The following is a 19,269-nucleotide window of genomic DNA, read 5'->3' as shown; positions in this document are numbered from 1 at the left end:
AATGAATCTACCTTTCCAAAATCCATCTTGAACGAGGAATGAGGATCCAAAACTTTATATATCCGTTATATCAATCGTCACCATTACGAATCTAAAAAAAAAAAAAAAATTACTTTTCTCATATGATCCATTTAAGTTATTTACATACATAAAATCAATACAATTTATTTAAGCTTCAAATTCATTGAGCGGAAATGGAAATCTACGATGCGTTTTGAACCTTGAAAACCCTTGAAAACCAGGACGGATGCATGAACAGGCAGGTTCACCAAAAACTTTTGGTTGATTAAAACATTCACTATAAAAAAAAAGATAAATAACATGCTTAAAAGCATATAATATGATTTTCTAACGAAAAAAAACTCTTATCAAGAAGCGCAACTTCCACAACAGATAAAATTTATAATTCCACCCAACATACTCTTTTGGTATAATCTCTCGTTTTCCTCAAACCACATGAATAATTTGCACGCAATCCCACTGATTGCGGTATAAGCACATATATATATATAGAGAGAGGTTTTACAGGGAAGGTTATATAAAATTCCAAACGAAGAGAGAGAGGCTTAACAGTATTTGAAATGGCGGTGAGCAAACAGAACATATAAATGCCTGGTGCGCATTCACGTCACCCAATAAACCCGGTTTTCAAGGCCATGTCATTCTCTACTCTCGTTGCTTCCTTTTTCTCGTATACACGACGGATACCCTTTGTTCGGTAGCTCCAGAAGCAGCACTCAGCTTTTTGTGTTCTTTCAAGGTCCTTCAGTTTTCTTCTAACCAGGTGAGAGAAATCTCTCTCTCTCTCTCTCTCTCCTTACTTGAACATCTGCAAATGCGTTCTTCGATTATAGATATAGAGTAGCTTAAAGATTTATGGGCTTCGTCTAATGTATCCTAGGTTTTTCGACTCTTCGGATTCATCTTCAATTTTTTTTACAAGCCAGAGGTTCAGAAATCATCTTTGATTTCAAGTAAGAGAAGTTGAGAATTCATATCTCTTGTATTTGCTGGATAACCGGCCCATATTTGTGTTTTTCGCATTAAAATCCATGAAAAGTGTGCGTTTAGTTGTATCCTCCGTTTCCAAATTATGGTTCTTGTGCATTTTCCTCTTTTTCCGAGTTTGGGGCATGTTTTCTTCTGATCGGAGATGAACACGCCTAATAAATTAATAAATGCAATTGTATTTCTCAAAAGTAAGCTACCATCCTCTCTAAACTTTTAAACTTTAGACTGCAATCTCTGAAATTTGCCCAAGCCTTATTCTACACCTTTAGCTCATTCTACTTTGTTATTTGCTTTTGGTTCTCCCTTTTTGATTCGTTCTGCTTTATCATTGACTAAAACCTTTCAAAGTGATGGGGCACTTGGCCAATTCTGAGAGTTTGAAATGACTTAATACCCTCTTAGAAATATGTGTTGAAATTGGTAAATGAAGATTTGAAAGGACTCAAAGTCTTTTCAAAACCTGCTTAAAGATTGCCAATGCCTTCATGTGTATCGTAATTACAGGAAGATATGTAAACATACATTAGGAGCCCAAAGTACAACATGGAATTGCATCATCAAAGCAACTGAGAGATTCACTTGCACTCATAAGTAACCTTACTAGCTCATATATACAGTAGTTTGGGATTTCTTTAATGCTTGACCACCATGAAAGATGAAGGTGAAGATTAAACATGATGCACTTCCTTTCATTCTGCTAATCGTTCCTTTTGTGTCTTTTTCTTAGTATTGTGGATTTTTGCTTATGTATTTCAAAAATGAGTAATTACGCCATGGCCGGTCATGCTAGTCCAGAGCCCGGATAAAGGACGAGGGTTGTGTTAGGCAGGACAGCCAGCGTAAAACTTTGCCACATCATTTTCATGAATCTTGAATATATGAATGGCGGAGTAGGATTCGTGTAGCCAACCTCGAATAGTTGGGATAAGGTTCGGATGATGATGATTGTAAAATTTGAGTATTTTGAGTTTATGGTGATGGTACCATCAGATTTAGCAGCATGGAATTGAGATTTGGAAATGATATTATTTTTTATTCTCTATGGTTGTTACATCTTATTGTTGGATTCTATAGGCGAATTCTTACGCGGGAACATAAAAACACATACGAAATCAAAAAGGTCTAATAGAGGTTACATACATTTTTCAAATTTGATTGCTATTTTTGTGGCTGTTTTGGGCCTCGAGGTCCATGCACGCGGTTATAATAATAGGAGTACAATCTCACAACATTGCTCTTGAACCTTGATGCACTGCCTGAGCGTTCTTGCTCATTACTAGGGTTTCAAATGATAGAGAGCAAGGATGGAAGATAGAGAATCATGGGCTATAGAAAGAGCGAAATTACACATGAGGTCGCCCAAAAACAAAAGCTCAATCTCTTTACAACTCTTTATGTTAAGGATCCCATATCTCTCCAAGGGGATTATCCTTTCCTAAATAGAATAGGATTCCCTATTCCACCTCTATCCTTATTTGGAAGTCCTTGTCACAAAGTATTCTAACCTTTTTTGGACTTTCTCTTTCTCTAGTCTAAACAATGCAACAAATAACAAATGGGTCCCCCCCCACAAGTGGTGGACCCAAGAAATCCAACATTAGAGAAATGAGATCATTTGTTGCTGATAATTGGATTGCCGCCATGACTTAAGAGATTAGTTCCATGGAGAAGAATCAAGTTTGGGAACTCATGAATCTTCCTCAAAGTAGAAAGGGCATTAAGAACAAGTGGGCCTAAAAACTTTAAGAGGAACGCTGATGGAGCTATATATGAGAACATGACCCGATTGATGGTGAAAGAGTTCACTCAATTGAGTATGTGGATTATGATGAGATGTTCTCCTTGGTGGTGAGAATGATCTCAATTTGCCTCACGTTTGCCAATATAATGATTTTGGCTTTGGATTTATTATGTAATATTTATCAAACTTCTTGGTCTAAGAAGGGTGATGACCTTAAACTTTCCCTTAACTCATCCCATGGCTGGGTAAAAGGGCATGATTTTGTTAGGTAGACAACTAACATAAAATTTTGCCAAAACTCATCAAGAATCCTGATAAGCTTATAGTATATGGAGACTTATGGCCTCACTGAAGATATGGCTTTTAATAGAACAGAATGGAGAACCATGATTCATGTAGCTGACCCCTATTAATTGGGAAAAAGCTAAAATGATGATGATGATGATTTATAAAAGTTCCATTTTATCAATTGCTTTTGCCTTCTTCTTAAATATAAGATAGCGTAACGTATATAATCATCATCCGAGCCTTTATTCTAACTATTTGGGGTCGACTGTAACATAATATAATATAAAATATATGCTATATGTATTTATATACACACACATAGGATAATATAATATAGTATAATAGTCTCAAGCCCAAATGAGAAAGGAGGAGTGTTTAATTAGGTTGGCAGCCAGCAGAAAACTTTTCCCACCTCCTTATCATGAAGTCGACCCCAAATAGTTGAGATAAGGTTCAGATGATGATGATAATGATAATTGAAGATTGATGATAGTAATAATAGTTTAGTACAAACTTCATTTTTCCCACGACAAAGACTGAAAATTTGGTGAACAATTATCCTAAATCTTATAAGGGCCTTTCCCTTGGTGGTCTTTCTGGGTTTATGTACTATTGATAAAGTAAATATATATATGTAATTTCTATTGACATCTAATTTAACCATATGGTTGTTTGAGATGACATTCCTTAACATGGATATGTCATCAATGATAGCTGGAGAGTATTATGATCTTTTGATTGCAGGATGATGAGATACTAATGGCAAGTTGATGATTAATGCTAGTTATGAGTGAATGTCCTCCAAATTTGGTGTAAAGGACATGAAAGAGGTGCATTATGTGTTTGATGTGTGATTGAGGACGATCATTCTAAGAGGCTCCTTAGTTTGTCTCAAGAGACTTACATTGTGGAAATCTTAGAACGATTCAAGGTGCATGATTGTGAGCCCATCGATATTTTTGTCAACAAGGGCAATGTTCTTAGCCTAAATCTCTGTTCTAAGATGGAGGCTAGAAAGAGAATTAATGATCCATATAGCCTTATTTGTATATAAAAGTGCAATCTTATGGATGCCATGTTCTATATGCGACTCCATGTGCTGTAGGACTCATAGGCCTCTACCAAAGGAACTTGGGTTCTTAACGTTGGCAGGCTGTCAAACTGATACTTTGATATCTGCCAGAAATCGCAGACTACTTACATATCTTTTTGGGAAATGATCTTCCGTTGTGAGGATAGAGAAAGTTCTATTGAATGGGTGATCTCGATGAGTGATGGAACACATCAAAATATGTTTTCAATTTAAGAGTGGGAGCAATTCTCTAGAGGAAATAGTTACATATATGCGGGGTATTATCTATAGTAGAATCAAAGTATGTAACTTGTTGTGTAGTATCACATGAGGGGATGTGGCTCAAGAGGAGCTTCCGAAGCTTAGGGATCCATTGAGTGTTGGAGAGCCCATGAGCATGCACAACTTTGTTGGCATTTGCCAATGATCTCGAGTATCACATTATGATGTAGTATGTAGAACTTATGTATCACTATGTGGCGAGATGACACGAAGAGGGAAGAGGCAGGCACGACTCACTTGTCACATGCAAGATGGTAGCAGATTTCATGAGTAAGTCTACAACGTAACAAAAGTGTGGCACTCATGTCCAGGGATTCGAACCTGGGAGCCCTTAATTGGCTTTTTGGATTGGCGTTTACCAATTATTTGAAAGATTTATGGCATTTTGGTTTGTCAGATGCATGTATACATAGTTTGGATGCACATTCACACTTGTGCACTTGGATGCTTGTTCATTGTGAGATAAATTGTGGCAGGCAAGGTTTACTTTTCATGTGGCATTGACCGCCCTCAGTATTAGGGACCTCTAAGAATTAGATACATATGGGGTATGTGAGTATCGTCTTGATGAGAGATCAATATGAGATTTGGGAAGCAACATGATACACATGACATTCTAGCAGATTGTCAGCGTATATGATAGTCTGGTATGATCATCAAGGATGCTCAGGTTAGTTGCTTGAGTGCAACCGTGGGGCACATTGGTTGCAAAGGTATGCATAAATGTGATTGAAATAAGACCTACATGGTATAAATCATAGTACTTACCAGTGTTTTAAAATGCGGCCAAAAGCGTTAGGGGGGCTGATACGGCGATGCCGCTCGATGCGGTCTAGATGTGGGTGCATCGCGACGATACAGTTAATAAATATAAAAAAATTCTAAAAAAATAGGTTAATGCATAGAAAAAAATATGAAGATGATATATGCGATAGTAGATATTTAGATTATTCATTAACTCCGAAAGTATTAATTGTCGTAGATTTTGTATCCACTATCCTCTGATAGAAACTAAAAACTTGAAACTAGCTTCATAAAACATTCAACAATCAATAACCATAAGCACAAATCTGCCACCAAAAACTTTAAAATTACAAATTTTATAAATTCTTTAATCTTGAAAAGAATCCATGAAGTTCTTTGATTCGATTTGTATACTTTTTATAAACTTTATAAATTTATAAAAATGTTGTAACTTTACGATATTAGAGCATTTATGAAGATCAATAAATTTTATAAACTCATTAATTTGTAACTTTATTGTATTAGTCCATGAAACTCTTTAAAGTTACAAATTTTATTTGAAAAGTATTGGGAAAAGTTCTTTGATTTGTAACTTTTAGTTTGTAGTATCTCGTATTACAAATCAAAGAACTTCAACAAATCAAATTTCCGCCCAAATTTTTTTTGATTGAATCAATCCAATAAAAGCCACAGATGTGGCTGAAAAATGTTGTTTGGGTGGTTTAATATCTCCCCCCCCCCCCTCCCCCCCAAAAAACCCTTTCCCCCCATTTTCAAAGGTCAAAATGACCTTGTTGCCCTTGCCCGAGGGGTGCAATTTTGAAAAAAATGGTGGACAGATTATGCGGTCTGATGTGGTCGATGCGGGATTCGGCTATGATGTAGAGGGATGCAGCTTTGATGCAGGCACATCTCTGCAAACCGCATATGTGGGAAAGTGCGATGCGCTGGGTGGCGCATAGCGCCTATTGTGGCCGCATTTTAAAACATTGGTACTTACACTATTTTGACTATGGTATATGACTCATACCACATGTTCTTAGCGAAACCACTATTAGGTGATAGGATATTCTATTTTCCCTATTATATTGTGTGAGATTAAGTGACTCTGAGTATCCTCATTAACTTGATACTATATTAGGAAGTGGAGTTACTTTAGCGGTCCATCCCCATGGTCATGTATGATTTGGCCATGTTGGAAGTAGAGCTAGGAAAGCATCAAATCAAAATGGGAAAATAATAGGACTAGGGGAAGACTATTGGCATCATACTGGTTGGCTCTCGAAGAACCAATACAGACATGAAACTCTTCAGCCATGGCAATAGGAAAGTTTTTACTGAGAATTTTCTTTTGCAAAATTGTATTGGAAAAACCATAACATAATATATTATATTGTTTGCAAATGAATTTCTTGGGGCAATAGGAAAGTTTTTACCGAGAATTTTCTTTTGCAAAATCGTATTGGAAAAACTATAATATAATATATTATTTGCAAATGAATTTCTTGGCATGCACGAGAATGATGCTTTATTGAATGAGTGGAAGTGATCATAAGAGTTGAGTTGTATCTGAAGCATATAAAGCTCATGAGGGTTTAGTTAAGATACTCAATCTGGTGGGTTGAATATCTAGGGTAGGCTGAAGCAATTTTATATAGAGAGAAGATATATTCCACATTAGTTAGATAAAACTTAATGTGGTTTTCTCTACAGGTGCATTGCTTGTTGAGGTTTTATGGTATATTTCCTGTTAGAGTATTAGAAAGTTCTTGCACTATGGTGTATCATCAAGTGATGATGGGATACTGGCATCTTTATGTGCACCCATTGCAGGAATGTCGGATTTGTTGACTTGATACTATATTAGGAAGTGGAGCTACTTTAGCGGTCCATCCCCATGGGCCAGGTTGGAAGTAGAGCTAGGTTGGAAGTAGACCTACTTTGGCCAGGTTGGAAGTAGAATTAGGAAAGCATCAAGTGAAAAAGGAAAAATAATAGGTCTAGGGGAAGACCATTGGCATCACACTGGTTGCCGCTTCGAGAATTTTCTTTTGCAAAATTGTATTGGAAAAACTATAATATAATATATTATTTATTTGCAAATGAATTTCTTGGCTTGCACGAGAATGATGCCTTATTGTATGAGTGGAAGTGATCATAAGAGTTGAGTTGTATCATGAGCATATAAAGCTCATGAGGGATTAGTTAAGATACCCAATCTGGTGGGTTAAATGTCTAGGGTAGGTTGAAGCAATTATTTATAGAGAGAAGAGGTATTCCACGTTAGTTAGATGAAACTTAATGTGGTTCTCTTTGCAGATGCGTTGCTCCTTTAGGTTTTATGGTATATTTTCTGGTAGATTATAAGAGAGTTCTTGTACTATTATGTATCAGCAAGTGATGATGGGGTACTGGCGTCGTTGTGTGCACGCACTGCAGGAATGTTGGATTTGTTGGATTGGTTTCTTGTGGATGGGACCTATTTGTCATTTGTTGTATTGTCTACGTTATAAAGATAAAGTTGGAAAAAGGTTGGAATCCTTTATGTTTAGGATTTCCAAATAATAATGATAGAGGTGGTGTAGCAAATCCTATCCTATTTAAGAAAGGGTATCCACCTCGGAGAGATATGGGATCCTCTGTATAAGGAGTTGTAGAGAGAGAGAGCATTGTAGTCTTTTTTTGGGTGAACCCGCGTGCAATTTTTCCCTCTCTATAGAACCCATGTTTCTCTCTTTGCCATCTTTGTCCTCTCTCCCCTGAAAACCTAGTTAAAAAAATGGACCCCTTGAAGAAAAAACTCTTGAACTGTCCACAAGCTTGCGATTTGCATTGTAAAATTGTACTTCAGCTTCTAATCACGAGGCCAAATTGAGCATGCGAGTATCGAACTGTCAACCTAGAGTAGCCATGTGCATATTAAGAAAAAGGAGATCCACACCAACTGCGAAAAGGGCGATCAAACTCGACAATGGTATATAACCTCTTTTAGATCCTTATAAGTTTGTGAATGTTTTTGTGTTTCCGCTTAAAGGTTTGCCTACAGAATCCAACACTTACACATGTGAATTTTGATTCAACATTTACCTAGTTACTTTCAAACTCTAGATTTCTCGTTTTTAAATTGTTGATGTTCAATTGATTATACACATACTTTATATAAAGTATAAAATTTATTATATTTTACATGCATATATTTTAGATGCAATATAGGCATCTATTTTTATGTCCTGTATGTATGTATGTATGTATGTATGTATGTATATATGTTTTGGGTCTCAAGCCCACTTGGGCAGCTAGTCTCCTTGGCCACCTAGGAACCATCTAGAGGTTTTTAAAACATTGGCTGCAATAGCTTCAAGTGGATTTGATAGAAAAGGCTGCTTGCATGAAGATTTAACTGTAAATGTCAACAATCCATTCCCTTGGACAATTTATCGTGGACACTTGTAATTTAGAATCACAGAGAGTCAGTATTTTGGAATGCTGAATATAAGAATAAGATACATATTGTCATCTTCGTGAGAATGAGTCTTGCTTCAGAATATGTGAGGTTTTGGAAAATTGATATGGTTTATTTTGTTTTTGACTATATAGGATGAAGAATCTTGGGAGATTTACTCATTACATGCAGAAGATTATCACTGACAATGTCCCTTTATCATTGCTTGAAAAAGGCCAAAATCGTGTAATAGATGCTTCTCTTACTCTTATTCGTGAAAGGGCTAGATTAAAGGTATGATATCATGTGATGTTGATCAATTTCATTGTAATTCCACAAATCAGATCCAAGGGGACCTTTTATATACCCCTATGTACACACACTTGAGATTTATTCAAGTGACAAAACTCTCTTCCATATATTCATGTCTATCAAGCTTTCCGTTTCAATGTCCTTGTTAATTGATATAGATGGTCCCACCCACCGAGTAGTACTGGTGGTTGCATACAATTGGAATGTCAAACCTGCAGTATGATTGTTGTAATGTTAACAATGGGATTATCTAAATCTGATACATAATTTGTTGATCGTATTAGTGTTTATTAGAATCATATGGGTTCTTTTCTTTTACTGTTGAGTTACATGTTTTTATTTTTTGCTTATTTTCTTCATTTACATCACACCAAATGGCCCATTTGGAATATGCTTCCCTTCTTTTCCTATATAAAATGCCAATTACTTACCTCTTTGTTGTTCTCTAAGTTCTGTTATCAAACTATTATTTTATTAACCAGGGGGAGCTTTTGCGTGCTTTGGGAGGTTGTGTAGCATCATCTTCACTTCTTGGAGTTCCAGTTGGACACAACTCATCTTTCCTTCAAGGACCAGCATTTGCTCCTCCTCGTATTAGAGAAGCAATCTGGTGTGGTAGCACGAACTCCACCACTGAAACTGGTATGATATGATTGATTTTTCTATTCTCTCTCAGTAGACCTGTTCATCATGCAAAGATTATGTAATAGGACATAGCATTATATCCGTGTGTGGTTTCATTTTCCCTTACATATCTTGAAAGGCTTCTCATCCCATTTGCTCATCTTATTCTAACTTAAGGATATGATGTCAGGGTCCAATCATATGACCTGTGATTTAGGTTTGTAGATCAAAATGGGTGGTTACACATCCCATCCTACCCTAATTCACTTCAGCAAAGACAAACGCTCTTATACTCATAGTTCTTTATTGTCCTGTATTAGGTGAGAAATCATTGTCTCTTTGGGAAAACTGATCTTAGAGTTTGCACTATATTGCTCATCTCCTTTTATATTCTTCATGAATATCTCCTAGAGAAATTGGGAATGGTGAAATGAGTCAATTCCAATGCATATGAATAGAACCTGAAATCTAACCGATCCCAAACAACAATAGAAAAAAGTTCAATAAATAGTAATTCCTATATGTATGTATCAGATGAAAGACAAGAATATTAAAAGAGAATCACCATCTCGGTAGTGCTTGGGGTTCTTGATGCCTATTGTTCAACATGAAAATCATAATAACAAATGAATGACCTCATGAAAAGAAATAAACTCAAGAACCAAACTGCTTTGCATTTCTGATGAGCTGAAAATGAATAGATGAGGAAACTGTCCATAGTCCTACATAACTTGCTTCAGAGAACAAATAATAAGGCCTTGTTGTGTCAGGAATCCAATAATAAGTCTAGTGCACCTATAATAGGATGAGTCTGTTTGTCTGAGACTGCTGTTAGGTTATGTTTAGAAGAGCTTCTATGAATCCATTGGTTAAGGTATCATCAATGTCGTGGTGACCAAAATGATGGTCTAGTGTTCCAGTGTGTCTTCTTTTTTTCGAATTATTACCTCCAATGCATAACTGTGAATTAATTCTAAAAGATGCTCCTATTTTGAAAGTTGCGCATAAGATGTTTATGGTTTCAATTTTATGTGTTATTGGAAGAATACATGGTGGAGGGCTGATTTGGTTTTAGGTTAAATGGCTCAGTTGTTGGACCTAAGAAATTTGCAAAACGAATTGGATATACCACACGGCACTCATATGATGTCTATTGATGATGGATATATTACGTCCATGGCATTTATTATGATGGCATAATGTGATATATCTGTCTAGTTCAATATCTTCTCCCTTTGACATTTGAGTAGTCTATCTAATGAACCACACTACTTATTTTCCTATGTTTGCTCTTGCACTTTTTTATTCCTTTTACCACAAGTCATGGCATTGCAGGAAAAGAGTTGAAAGATCCACGAGTATTAACTGATGTTGGTGATGTTCCGGTTCAAGAAATCCGTGATTGTGGAGTTGACGATGATAGATTGATGAACACTATAACTGACTCCGTGAAGTTGGTGATGGATGAAGTATAAACCCTTGTACTACTTTTTGTAATAATAATTGATAGAGTATATGAAGAAGTGTGTGATTTATGTCTACTTGTGGGATGCCTATATAATAATCTCAACTATATAATATTATATTTAGATTATTTTGATGTTATTGTGGTTGTCAATTTGATTGCTTTATTGGGTCCTTCTGTAGAGAGCAAGGATGATTTGTGTACCTTGAGAGTTGTCTTTTCTAAAGCAGGAACTGATATATTTTTTTTCCTTTAATGTATACTTACTTATTATTATACTTATTGTTATTTCTTTGCTAACTAAGATTATGAACCATTCGAAATTGCCCATTATACCCTGTTTTCATTCAATTGAATTGGTTTTTTGACAAAATTTGCAATATAATTTTCTTTCTTTTTACAGTTATTAGACTTTGAAGTTTGAAACCTACTTCCATTATTCAGGGGAGACTTTGGTTTTCTATTTTATTTAAAATATAAAATTATAGTACAAGTAATAAAAATTAAGTAAATTTAAGGAATATAGAATAATATTTCTGAAATAAAACTATCCACACATGCAATTAATTAGTTTTAGTCACACAACAGTTTCATTTAAATTGTCACTGGTCACTTGTCATTACCTTGTATCATTGTGTGTATCAGCTGATTGTTGTCTCTGCCCTGCCAAGTCACATTTGCCACTGTTTATAGTTAAGGGGATTCCTTCACATTTGCGACTGTTTACAGTCAAGGGGATTCCTTTGTCATTTATTTATCTTTCCCTTTTATATGGTAGATGTGTAGATCACTTGAAGGCTACAGAAGCAAGTTAATGAACCATAAAACCTCATCTTCTATAAACTGCCATCTCCACTCCATATACATGGTAACAAAGCAAGACGAGCCCTAAACACACTCTTAGAATGTGTCATAAACATGTAATAGAAAAACTATTCCTTGAAAGAAGATCAGAGTACCCTCGTGAAAATATATGCGAGCATAGCCTAGGATATTTTCTAGGGAAAATTGCATAAAACCCCCAAAAATGAACTTTTTAAGCAATTTACCCCCAACCTAACTTTTCCTAGCAACTTTTTCCCCAAAACCATGTTTCCTAGCAAATATCCCCCCAACTCAAAAAAAAAAAAAAGAGACTAAAATACCCCTCCCTTATCTCACACGTTGACTATAGCCGTTTGGCACTTCGCCATGGCAGTCCGGCATTTGAAAGAGGCGGTTCGGCACTTAAGTCATTGATTTGGAACGGTCCGGCACTTCACCATGGCGGTCCGGCACTTCATCATGGCAGTCCGGAGTTTGGAAGAGGCTGTCCAGCATTTGTTTATGGATTAATGAATAGTCCGGCATTTGTGAGCTACGGTCTGGCAAAATTGAAAATTGTGTCTGGAATAGGCAGCCTGGCAGTGTACAGTTCCAGTCCAGCAGAATGGATGGGTCTGGCAATATACAACCGCGGTCCGACGTTTCCTTTTATTGGGATCCGAAAATGATTGTTATGTACTGCCTGTTGATACACTCACACATGTGCACGCGTGTTTCATTACACACTTGCTTGCACACACCGACCGAGGATCTCGTATCCAGCGTAACGCTGTGAGGGGCACCTAGCCTCGAGAGTTGGGGCGGGTGGGGATTGCGTAGCTCTAACTACAGAGCACCCCTCTGTAATCCTCGGACTCAAAGCAAACCCACACATAGTAGGACCCAAAACAAGCCTCCAACAAGGCATCCAGGAAGGGTATTTTCGTCAAAATGATGAACTTTTTGTTTTGGGGGGGTATTTGCTATGAAACTTGATTTTTGGAAAAAATATGCTAAGAAAAATTAGGGTGGGGGTAAAGTGTCTAGAAAGTCTATTTTTGGGGGTTTTATGCAGGTTTCCCTATTTTCTATGTCTGGTGTGGTGTTATGTTTCTTAGAGAATGATGGTTCATTTCTTTATATTATCTGATAACAAAGGATGAGTGTTGTATTTGTTAGTGATATGTACTTCTATTCCTTAGGCTCCGCTGCGCCCACTTGTATTGGGTGGTGACCACTCAATATCATTTCCAGTAGTAAGGGCTGTGGCAGAAAAACTTGGTGGGCCCGTAGATGTTCTTCATTTAGATGCCCATCCAGATATATATCAATCTTTTGAAGGCAACAAATATTCTCATGCTTCTTCATTTGCAAGAATTATGGAGGGTGGCTATGCTCGAAGGCTTCTGCAAGTAAGTTCATTTACTCTGTTTTCTTTTTTTGCATCTAAAACCTTTCGTTCTGTGTGTTCCTGATCTGGATCTAAACCTTGGACATTCATTCTGTGGCCCTTACAACCTACCTACTTGGCCAATGGACCAGCACAAATTTACTCTCTTTTTACCTTATTCCTTTCAAGAAATTTTACATTAACGGTTAGTGATGCATCAACAGTATATTGAAAGGGAAGTGTACATAATCAGTGAACTATGGACAACCTCCAGTCTATATTGGATCATTACTGTCCATTAAATAATGGGTGCTGTGAGGATACATAGTCCCCGATTAGGTTGTCCTTTTCTGAAGGGTTCCACTCTCTGACCATCACTGTACATTTCATGTGATGGTGATGACCTAATGAACTTCGATTTCTCTCAAGAGTCCATTTGATTGCAGTATACTATGAAGATTACTCAATACTAATCACCTCAGATCTGTCCTCTATAAAAGAAGGGTAACCCGTGTATCCATTGGATCCATGATTTTCAGCATTTATTGTCAGTGTCAAGCTCTAATAATATCATAAACTATACGAGAAAAATGAAAACATCGTTGCACAACTGAAGTGCCATTGTGAATTTCACATAATAACTCTCGTGTGCAAGAGAGAGTTTTCTAGTGTTGTACCTATGGGAAAGTCTCAGCTTGCTGGAACTTACTATTTACCACCTGATGTTATGCAGAGTCATGTCTTCTGTATGGATAGGTTTATGGTATATCTATTTTCAATTTATTTTCTTCTTTCTTTTTTTTCTGTGAAGAGATTTCTGCTTGGATTCAATATATATATCCATGAATATAAAATTGAGTAGTGTATTTAGCTTGACAATTAAAATGCCTGGTTTGAGAATAAAGGGCTGTACCGTTGCTGGTCTCGCCTAAGCAAGGTCCCAGGAGGGGTGGGCTGGAAACGGTCCTAACTTTTGGCTTATGCAACAAAGTGGCCGCTCCCAAGACTCGAACCCTCGCTCTTGTGTGGCTCCCTGAGCCTTTTACTAGCACACCAAGTGACAGCCCTTTATACTAGATAACGACCCAAGAGCATGACAATGTTCTTGTTTTTCAGGTAGGTCTTAGGTCAATAACAAAAGAGGGGCATGAGCAAGGGAAGAAGTTTGGTGTGGAGCAATTCGAAATGCAAACTTTCTCAAGAGATCGTGATCTGTTGGAGAATTTGGTCTCTCTCTCTCTCTCTCTCTCTCTCTCTCTTCATGGCGATGCTTATTTGTTTGTTCTATTTTCTTGGATGCAGAAACTAGGTGAAGGTGCAAAGGGAGTGTATATTTCAATAGATGTGGATTGTCTTGATCCAGCATTTGCCCCTGGTGTCTCTCACATTGAGCCAGGGGGCCTCTCATTCCGAGACGTCCTCAACATTCTTCATAACCTCCAAGGCGATGTGGTTGCTGCCGATGTTGTGGAGTTCAATCCTCAACGTGACACTGTTGATGGCATGACCGCCATGGTTGCCGCCAAGCTCGTTAGAGAACTAGCAGCAAAGATGTCCAAATGACACCCCCCACTACCCTCCGTACCGGCCCCACTATAATTGCCTGAAACCATACCTAAATCCTCATAAGCAATTCTTTTCTTCTCCAGTTTATTGTGTACTTCTAGAATATCTTCTTCTACCATCAGTGCGATGCATGTGCTTTTATCTAGTACTTAGACAGGCACACACATTCACCAAAGATCTGAAAATTAATTGCTGAAGAACTTTCATAAGGATGAAGAAAAAGAGAACATCCATGAATACATTCGAAGTATCAATAAATGAATTCAGTAATGGTCACTCTAAATCGTAAAGCATACTAATGTGTTATCATAGTTTGGAGTGAGTTGTGTCGTAGTAAATTTTTTTTGGCTTGGGCTAGTTTGGTTTGTGATATTTGCTGTTTAAATCTTTTAGGCTAAGTTCACTAATAAATGATTAAACAAGTCTGTCTGCAAAGGTGCATGACACAGGGTTTTTTTCACCTATAGTTTGATGTAAGGAAGAGTTGTTAACTGTCGCAATGAGAAATATCCTTTTGTTCCAATAAGAATATTTTTCAGGTTTTATTCTCTACCCTTTCCGTTCCTTTCCTCGCTCTCTTTTCATCACCTCCCATCTCTTCTACGTGCTGAACAGTCCCGTCCAACACCTGTTAACCCCACTTTACGTCCAAGGTTACCTGCTCCACTGGAGCAAATTGTAAACTTACTTCTCGGGTTTGCATCTCTTTCATCCATCTCAGCGATTAAAGTAGAAAAAAGAGAGGTCTTTACTTCATCTCTTCAACTAGAAGAAGAAAGAAGAAAGAGGAGGAAGAGAAGAAGAGTTGAAACCATAAAAATGAAAAACAACTGTTTCATGCGGGGCTGGATTGGACTGCATTTGTATAATATGCGGTCAAGAGGTATAAAGCATCCATCTTAAAGATGGACGCAAATAGGTTGTCTATCTAAAAACAATGGTAACTAACAGTCTAAATGTTTTTTAAATATAATTATTATTTTTAGCTTTCATTTTTTTTTTTTTTTTTCATATTCATGTTCTCCATGTTAAAGATTATGTATTATTTGAAAATTAGGATCAAGTTATATTTAAAATATATATTTATTGCCAAACCTGCATTTTTACATGTGCAGGCTTGTCTGCATGTTAATCGCGTTGGAAGTTGTGATACTTGGTAATCCCGCAATTATTTTACTAATTTTACCTTTGCCAGTCCCAAGCCTAGATTCGAAAGGAGGGTTGCGTTAAGTCAGCAACCATCATAAAACTTCTTCAACATCTCTATAATGAATCTCAATGGTGAAACATGATTCATAAAGCTTAACTCTAAATAATTAAGCTAAAGATCGAATGATTGAATGAAGAACCTTCCATTAAGTCTCTCTACTAAATTACCCACTTGCCGTTGGCCCACCAAAAGCAACCTTAGCTTAGACGTTCCCCCAAGAAACTTTATTTTTTTGCAGTGGTCCCACTTGATTAAATACGTCAACATGGTTAGGTAGCATTCCTTTAATACGGGAGGGTCATGCGTCGTAGGTGGACGCCACAATCACATCATGTACGACGTCTTTCCGTTTCAAAGTAGGCTTCGCTTTGTTTTCTTAGGGAGGTGCCTGGCAAATTTAGAGGACGACAAAAGCCACTAAGGTTTCTAATCAATTACAGTACTAAAGATTAGGAAGCTTCCCTTCCTTTTTGCCCTTCCAACATCTCCAAAATATCCCTATACATAGGGATTAATTTAGACCAAGGTTTTAAAAATTGGTGATCAAGAATGGAATTAGCCAGTCTTGATCCCACAAAATATCGGGCCGGTTCGCCTTATGAACTGATCGGTTCTATAGAGAATAGGTTTTATTTTATTTTTTAATATTGGTTCGCCTTATGAACTGATCGGTTTTATAGAGAATAGGTTTTATTTTATTTTTTAATATTTTTTTTAAATTTTTTTATTATCTATTTTTTAAAGTTTTTACTCCCTGGTTCATTAGGCCAAATCGCCCGATCCGGATCAATTTTTTGGAGAAGCTATCCAGGTCATCAAACCATATTTTTAAACCCCAAATTAGACCGCAAATCTCCTCTCTCTTCTAGTTGATTTCTTGTTTTCTTGGAACATGTACTACTATATTCCAAACATGCAATGTACCCACCATTTTCGGTAAACAACTAGGCACTTTCGTAATTTTCCAAGCACTAGTGGTAATTTCCAACCACCCCCATCTGTACATATATTGCTCAAATTCTTTGCCCCTAAGTGGATCTGATGCCTTACATTTCTCATGGGTTCCTCGCTCAAGTTTTCCATAGCGATCTTAGCCATAATTCTCCTAAGTGGTTTTCCGGTCAAAGGTAAGACCTCATTTCCCTCACTAAGCATTACCTAAATCTCAATTTTGGTACTAGACCACCTTAGAAATTGTGAGAAAATGGTTTTCCGGCCTTATTTCTTCCAATTTCTCATATATTGTATTACTGGTTACTATACTAACATGTTTTATTCTTTGTGAAGTACTTGGTGGATATGGGAGAGATGTACATCAACATAAAGCCTCTCACATGACCGGAAATTTTGGCCGGAAAGTTGGGGCATACCATCATTTTCCAATGGACTCTGTGATTTTAGGACGAGGTGTTGGTTGTTGCCCGCGTTCACCCGTTGCCAATCGACCGAGATCGTGGTTTGTACTGACACCACCACCACCGCCTTTAGAGTAACTTAAATGTTTCTTTGTAGGAAATCATATTGTTAGGTTTTATGATTACATTTCGACTGTTTAATGAGAGTCAAGCCTATGTTAGTTTGTGATTATATGTTAACTAACGATACTTATATGATTAAGGCTTTTTTTATGTTTTGGCATAAGTTTTCTAATTATTAATCGAAAATCTTCTCAATGTTAACTGAAATAAAGAGATATTTCAAGATCCAGGTTTATGAGATAGGTCCAATTTCGACAGTTCTGGTTTATACCATTGAAACAGAGAGAGGGAGAGAGAAATGGCCATGGACTTTGTCAAGATCATATTTGGAATCAATCCATATGGACATTCGAAGAAAAGGTTGAATGTGGTTTGGCATTTTAAGTTGGTAATTAGAAGAATGCACAGATTTGAACTTTTAAAAGGAGTCTAAGCATCTTCCTAATCTCCCTTTGAAGGGTCTTCTAAATCGAGTTTCAATCAATCAATCTTATTAATGGAGATATTTGTATTAATGACAGTAGCAGCCTTTCTTCTAATAACTTTAAATCCCCTAAGCTAATATCAAAGTTATGATAAATTGTTTCCTTGGTATAGTGCAATATGTCATTGAGAGATTTCGACTTTCGCCAGTGCTTTTGATATTCCTAAATTCTTTTCAAACCATCAAACCATAACCTAATTTGTCTGATATTAGGGGTCCTAGACCATTTTAGGGGAGGGGGGGGGGTGGGGGTTGAGAACATGCAGTTCTTCTATGCTAGATGCAGACCAAATGATATATCAAGATTATGATTTAATGGGGTTCCTGATGTTGATAGGGAGGGTTGGGAGAATGCAATCATAAGTGATTTTCAAAAAGCATTTTCTTGTGAACACTCCTTTGGGTTATACATGAATGGTGTTCCTTGTAAATGTCTTAGGGAGCATGATGTTCTTGATTTGGAAAGGCCGATCACCACAGAAGAATTGAAGTCAGTGGTGTTTTCGTTACCTAGGGATAAGGTACCGGGGCTTGATGGGTTTCCCTTAGTTCTCTTTCAAAAACTTTGACGGGGCTCTCTCTTTCTCTCTTATTATCATCATCATCATCAGAACCTTCAAAAACTATGTTAGAGGCATTTATATGAGTCCTATTTTAACATATTGTTTACACTCGATTTCAAGGCGACCGACACTTTGAATGCTCGACCTTGATCTCAAACATAAACAGAGTCACTCAAAGATAGATATGAGGTTTTGTCAAATTGTGATTCACAAGAGAGGTGAGCCATGGGGCTACTCCCTTATGGATCACCGGCAGTATCGGCTTGTGAATGCGTTAAAGCCGAAACCCACTAAAGTAAGTTTAGAAGATGAAAATTTTAGGGGAAAGGGGAGGAAAAAGTTCAGTTAAATTGTACTAAACATGCAAATATAACAAAACTAAGAGAAGAGAAGGAGAACTTACTTGGAAGCCAGGCCCACATGCTTGGCACTCGAAATTGGTGGCCCGGCTCAGATATGAAGTTGTTGCGCTGAACTCTTTCACTTCTTGGAGTTCACCGGATGGAATTAAATAGATTTGATATTGAGCTTTGTCTTTCGTAGTAGTTTGAATTGAGTGTAGATGATCTGAACCTACGGTCTAAGCGTGGAATCAAGGTTCCATGGGTGAGGCTTAGGATTTTTAAGGGGCTCAGAGTGGGCTCATAGGACTGCAGAAGGTGGGAAATAAGGCTTTGGTTCTAGGGTTTCTAAAGATTCAGGGTCAAGTGTGTAGTGCAGCAAGGCTTCTCCTATTTTTGCTATGTCAGGGTCCCTCAAAACTGTACATGAAGGGCCTATTTATAGGCAAATG

The 19,269-nt window shown here is 37.2% G+C and overlaps 1 protein-coding gene across 6 annotated transcripts; it reads left to right on the top strand.

Moving 5' to 3' along the window:
- The first annotated feature begins 363 nt into the window (after window positions 1-363).
- LOC18429261 (arginase 1, mitochondrial) lies at window positions 364-17,589 on the top strand. 6 transcript variants are annotated; one of them, XM_011623229.3, is made up of 9 exons: window positions 471-784; window positions 902-974; window positions 8,736-8,874; window positions 9,375-9,534; window positions 10,852-10,985; window positions 12,988-13,197; window positions 14,292-14,402; window positions 14,478-17,078; window positions 17,239-17,589. In XM_011623229.3, the coding sequence occupies exons 3-8, from the start codon at window positions 8,737-8,739 to the stop codon at window positions 14,736-14,738; spliced, it is 1,014 nt and encodes a 337-aa protein (XP_011621531.1). In that variant the 5' UTR covers window positions 471-784; window positions 902-974; window position 8,736; the 3' UTR covers window positions 14,739-17,078; window positions 17,239-17,589. The 6 variants fall into 6 exon arrangements, with proteins under 6 accessions (XP_006838611.1, XP_088717386.1, XP_011621531.1 ...); XM_006838548.4 differs by lacking the exon at window positions 902-974 and having other exon boundaries at window positions 364-784; XM_020664555.2 differs by lacking the exon at window positions 14,292-14,402.
- Window positions 17,590-19,269: the final 1,680 nt, after the last annotated feature.

The sequence above is a fragment of the Amborella trichopoda genome, chromosome 3 (genome assembly GCF_054954075.1).
Source record: "Amborella trichopoda isolate Santa Cruz 75 chromosome 3, AtrichopodaSantaCruz75HAP2 v2.0, whole genome shotgun sequence".
Classification (NCBI taxonomy): Eukaryota; Viridiplantae; Streptophyta; class Magnoliopsida; order Amborellales; family Amborellaceae; genus Amborella; species Amborella trichopoda.
Note: the sequence above shows the minus strand (reverse complement) of the source record. Positions and strands in the feature narration are given on the sequence as shown.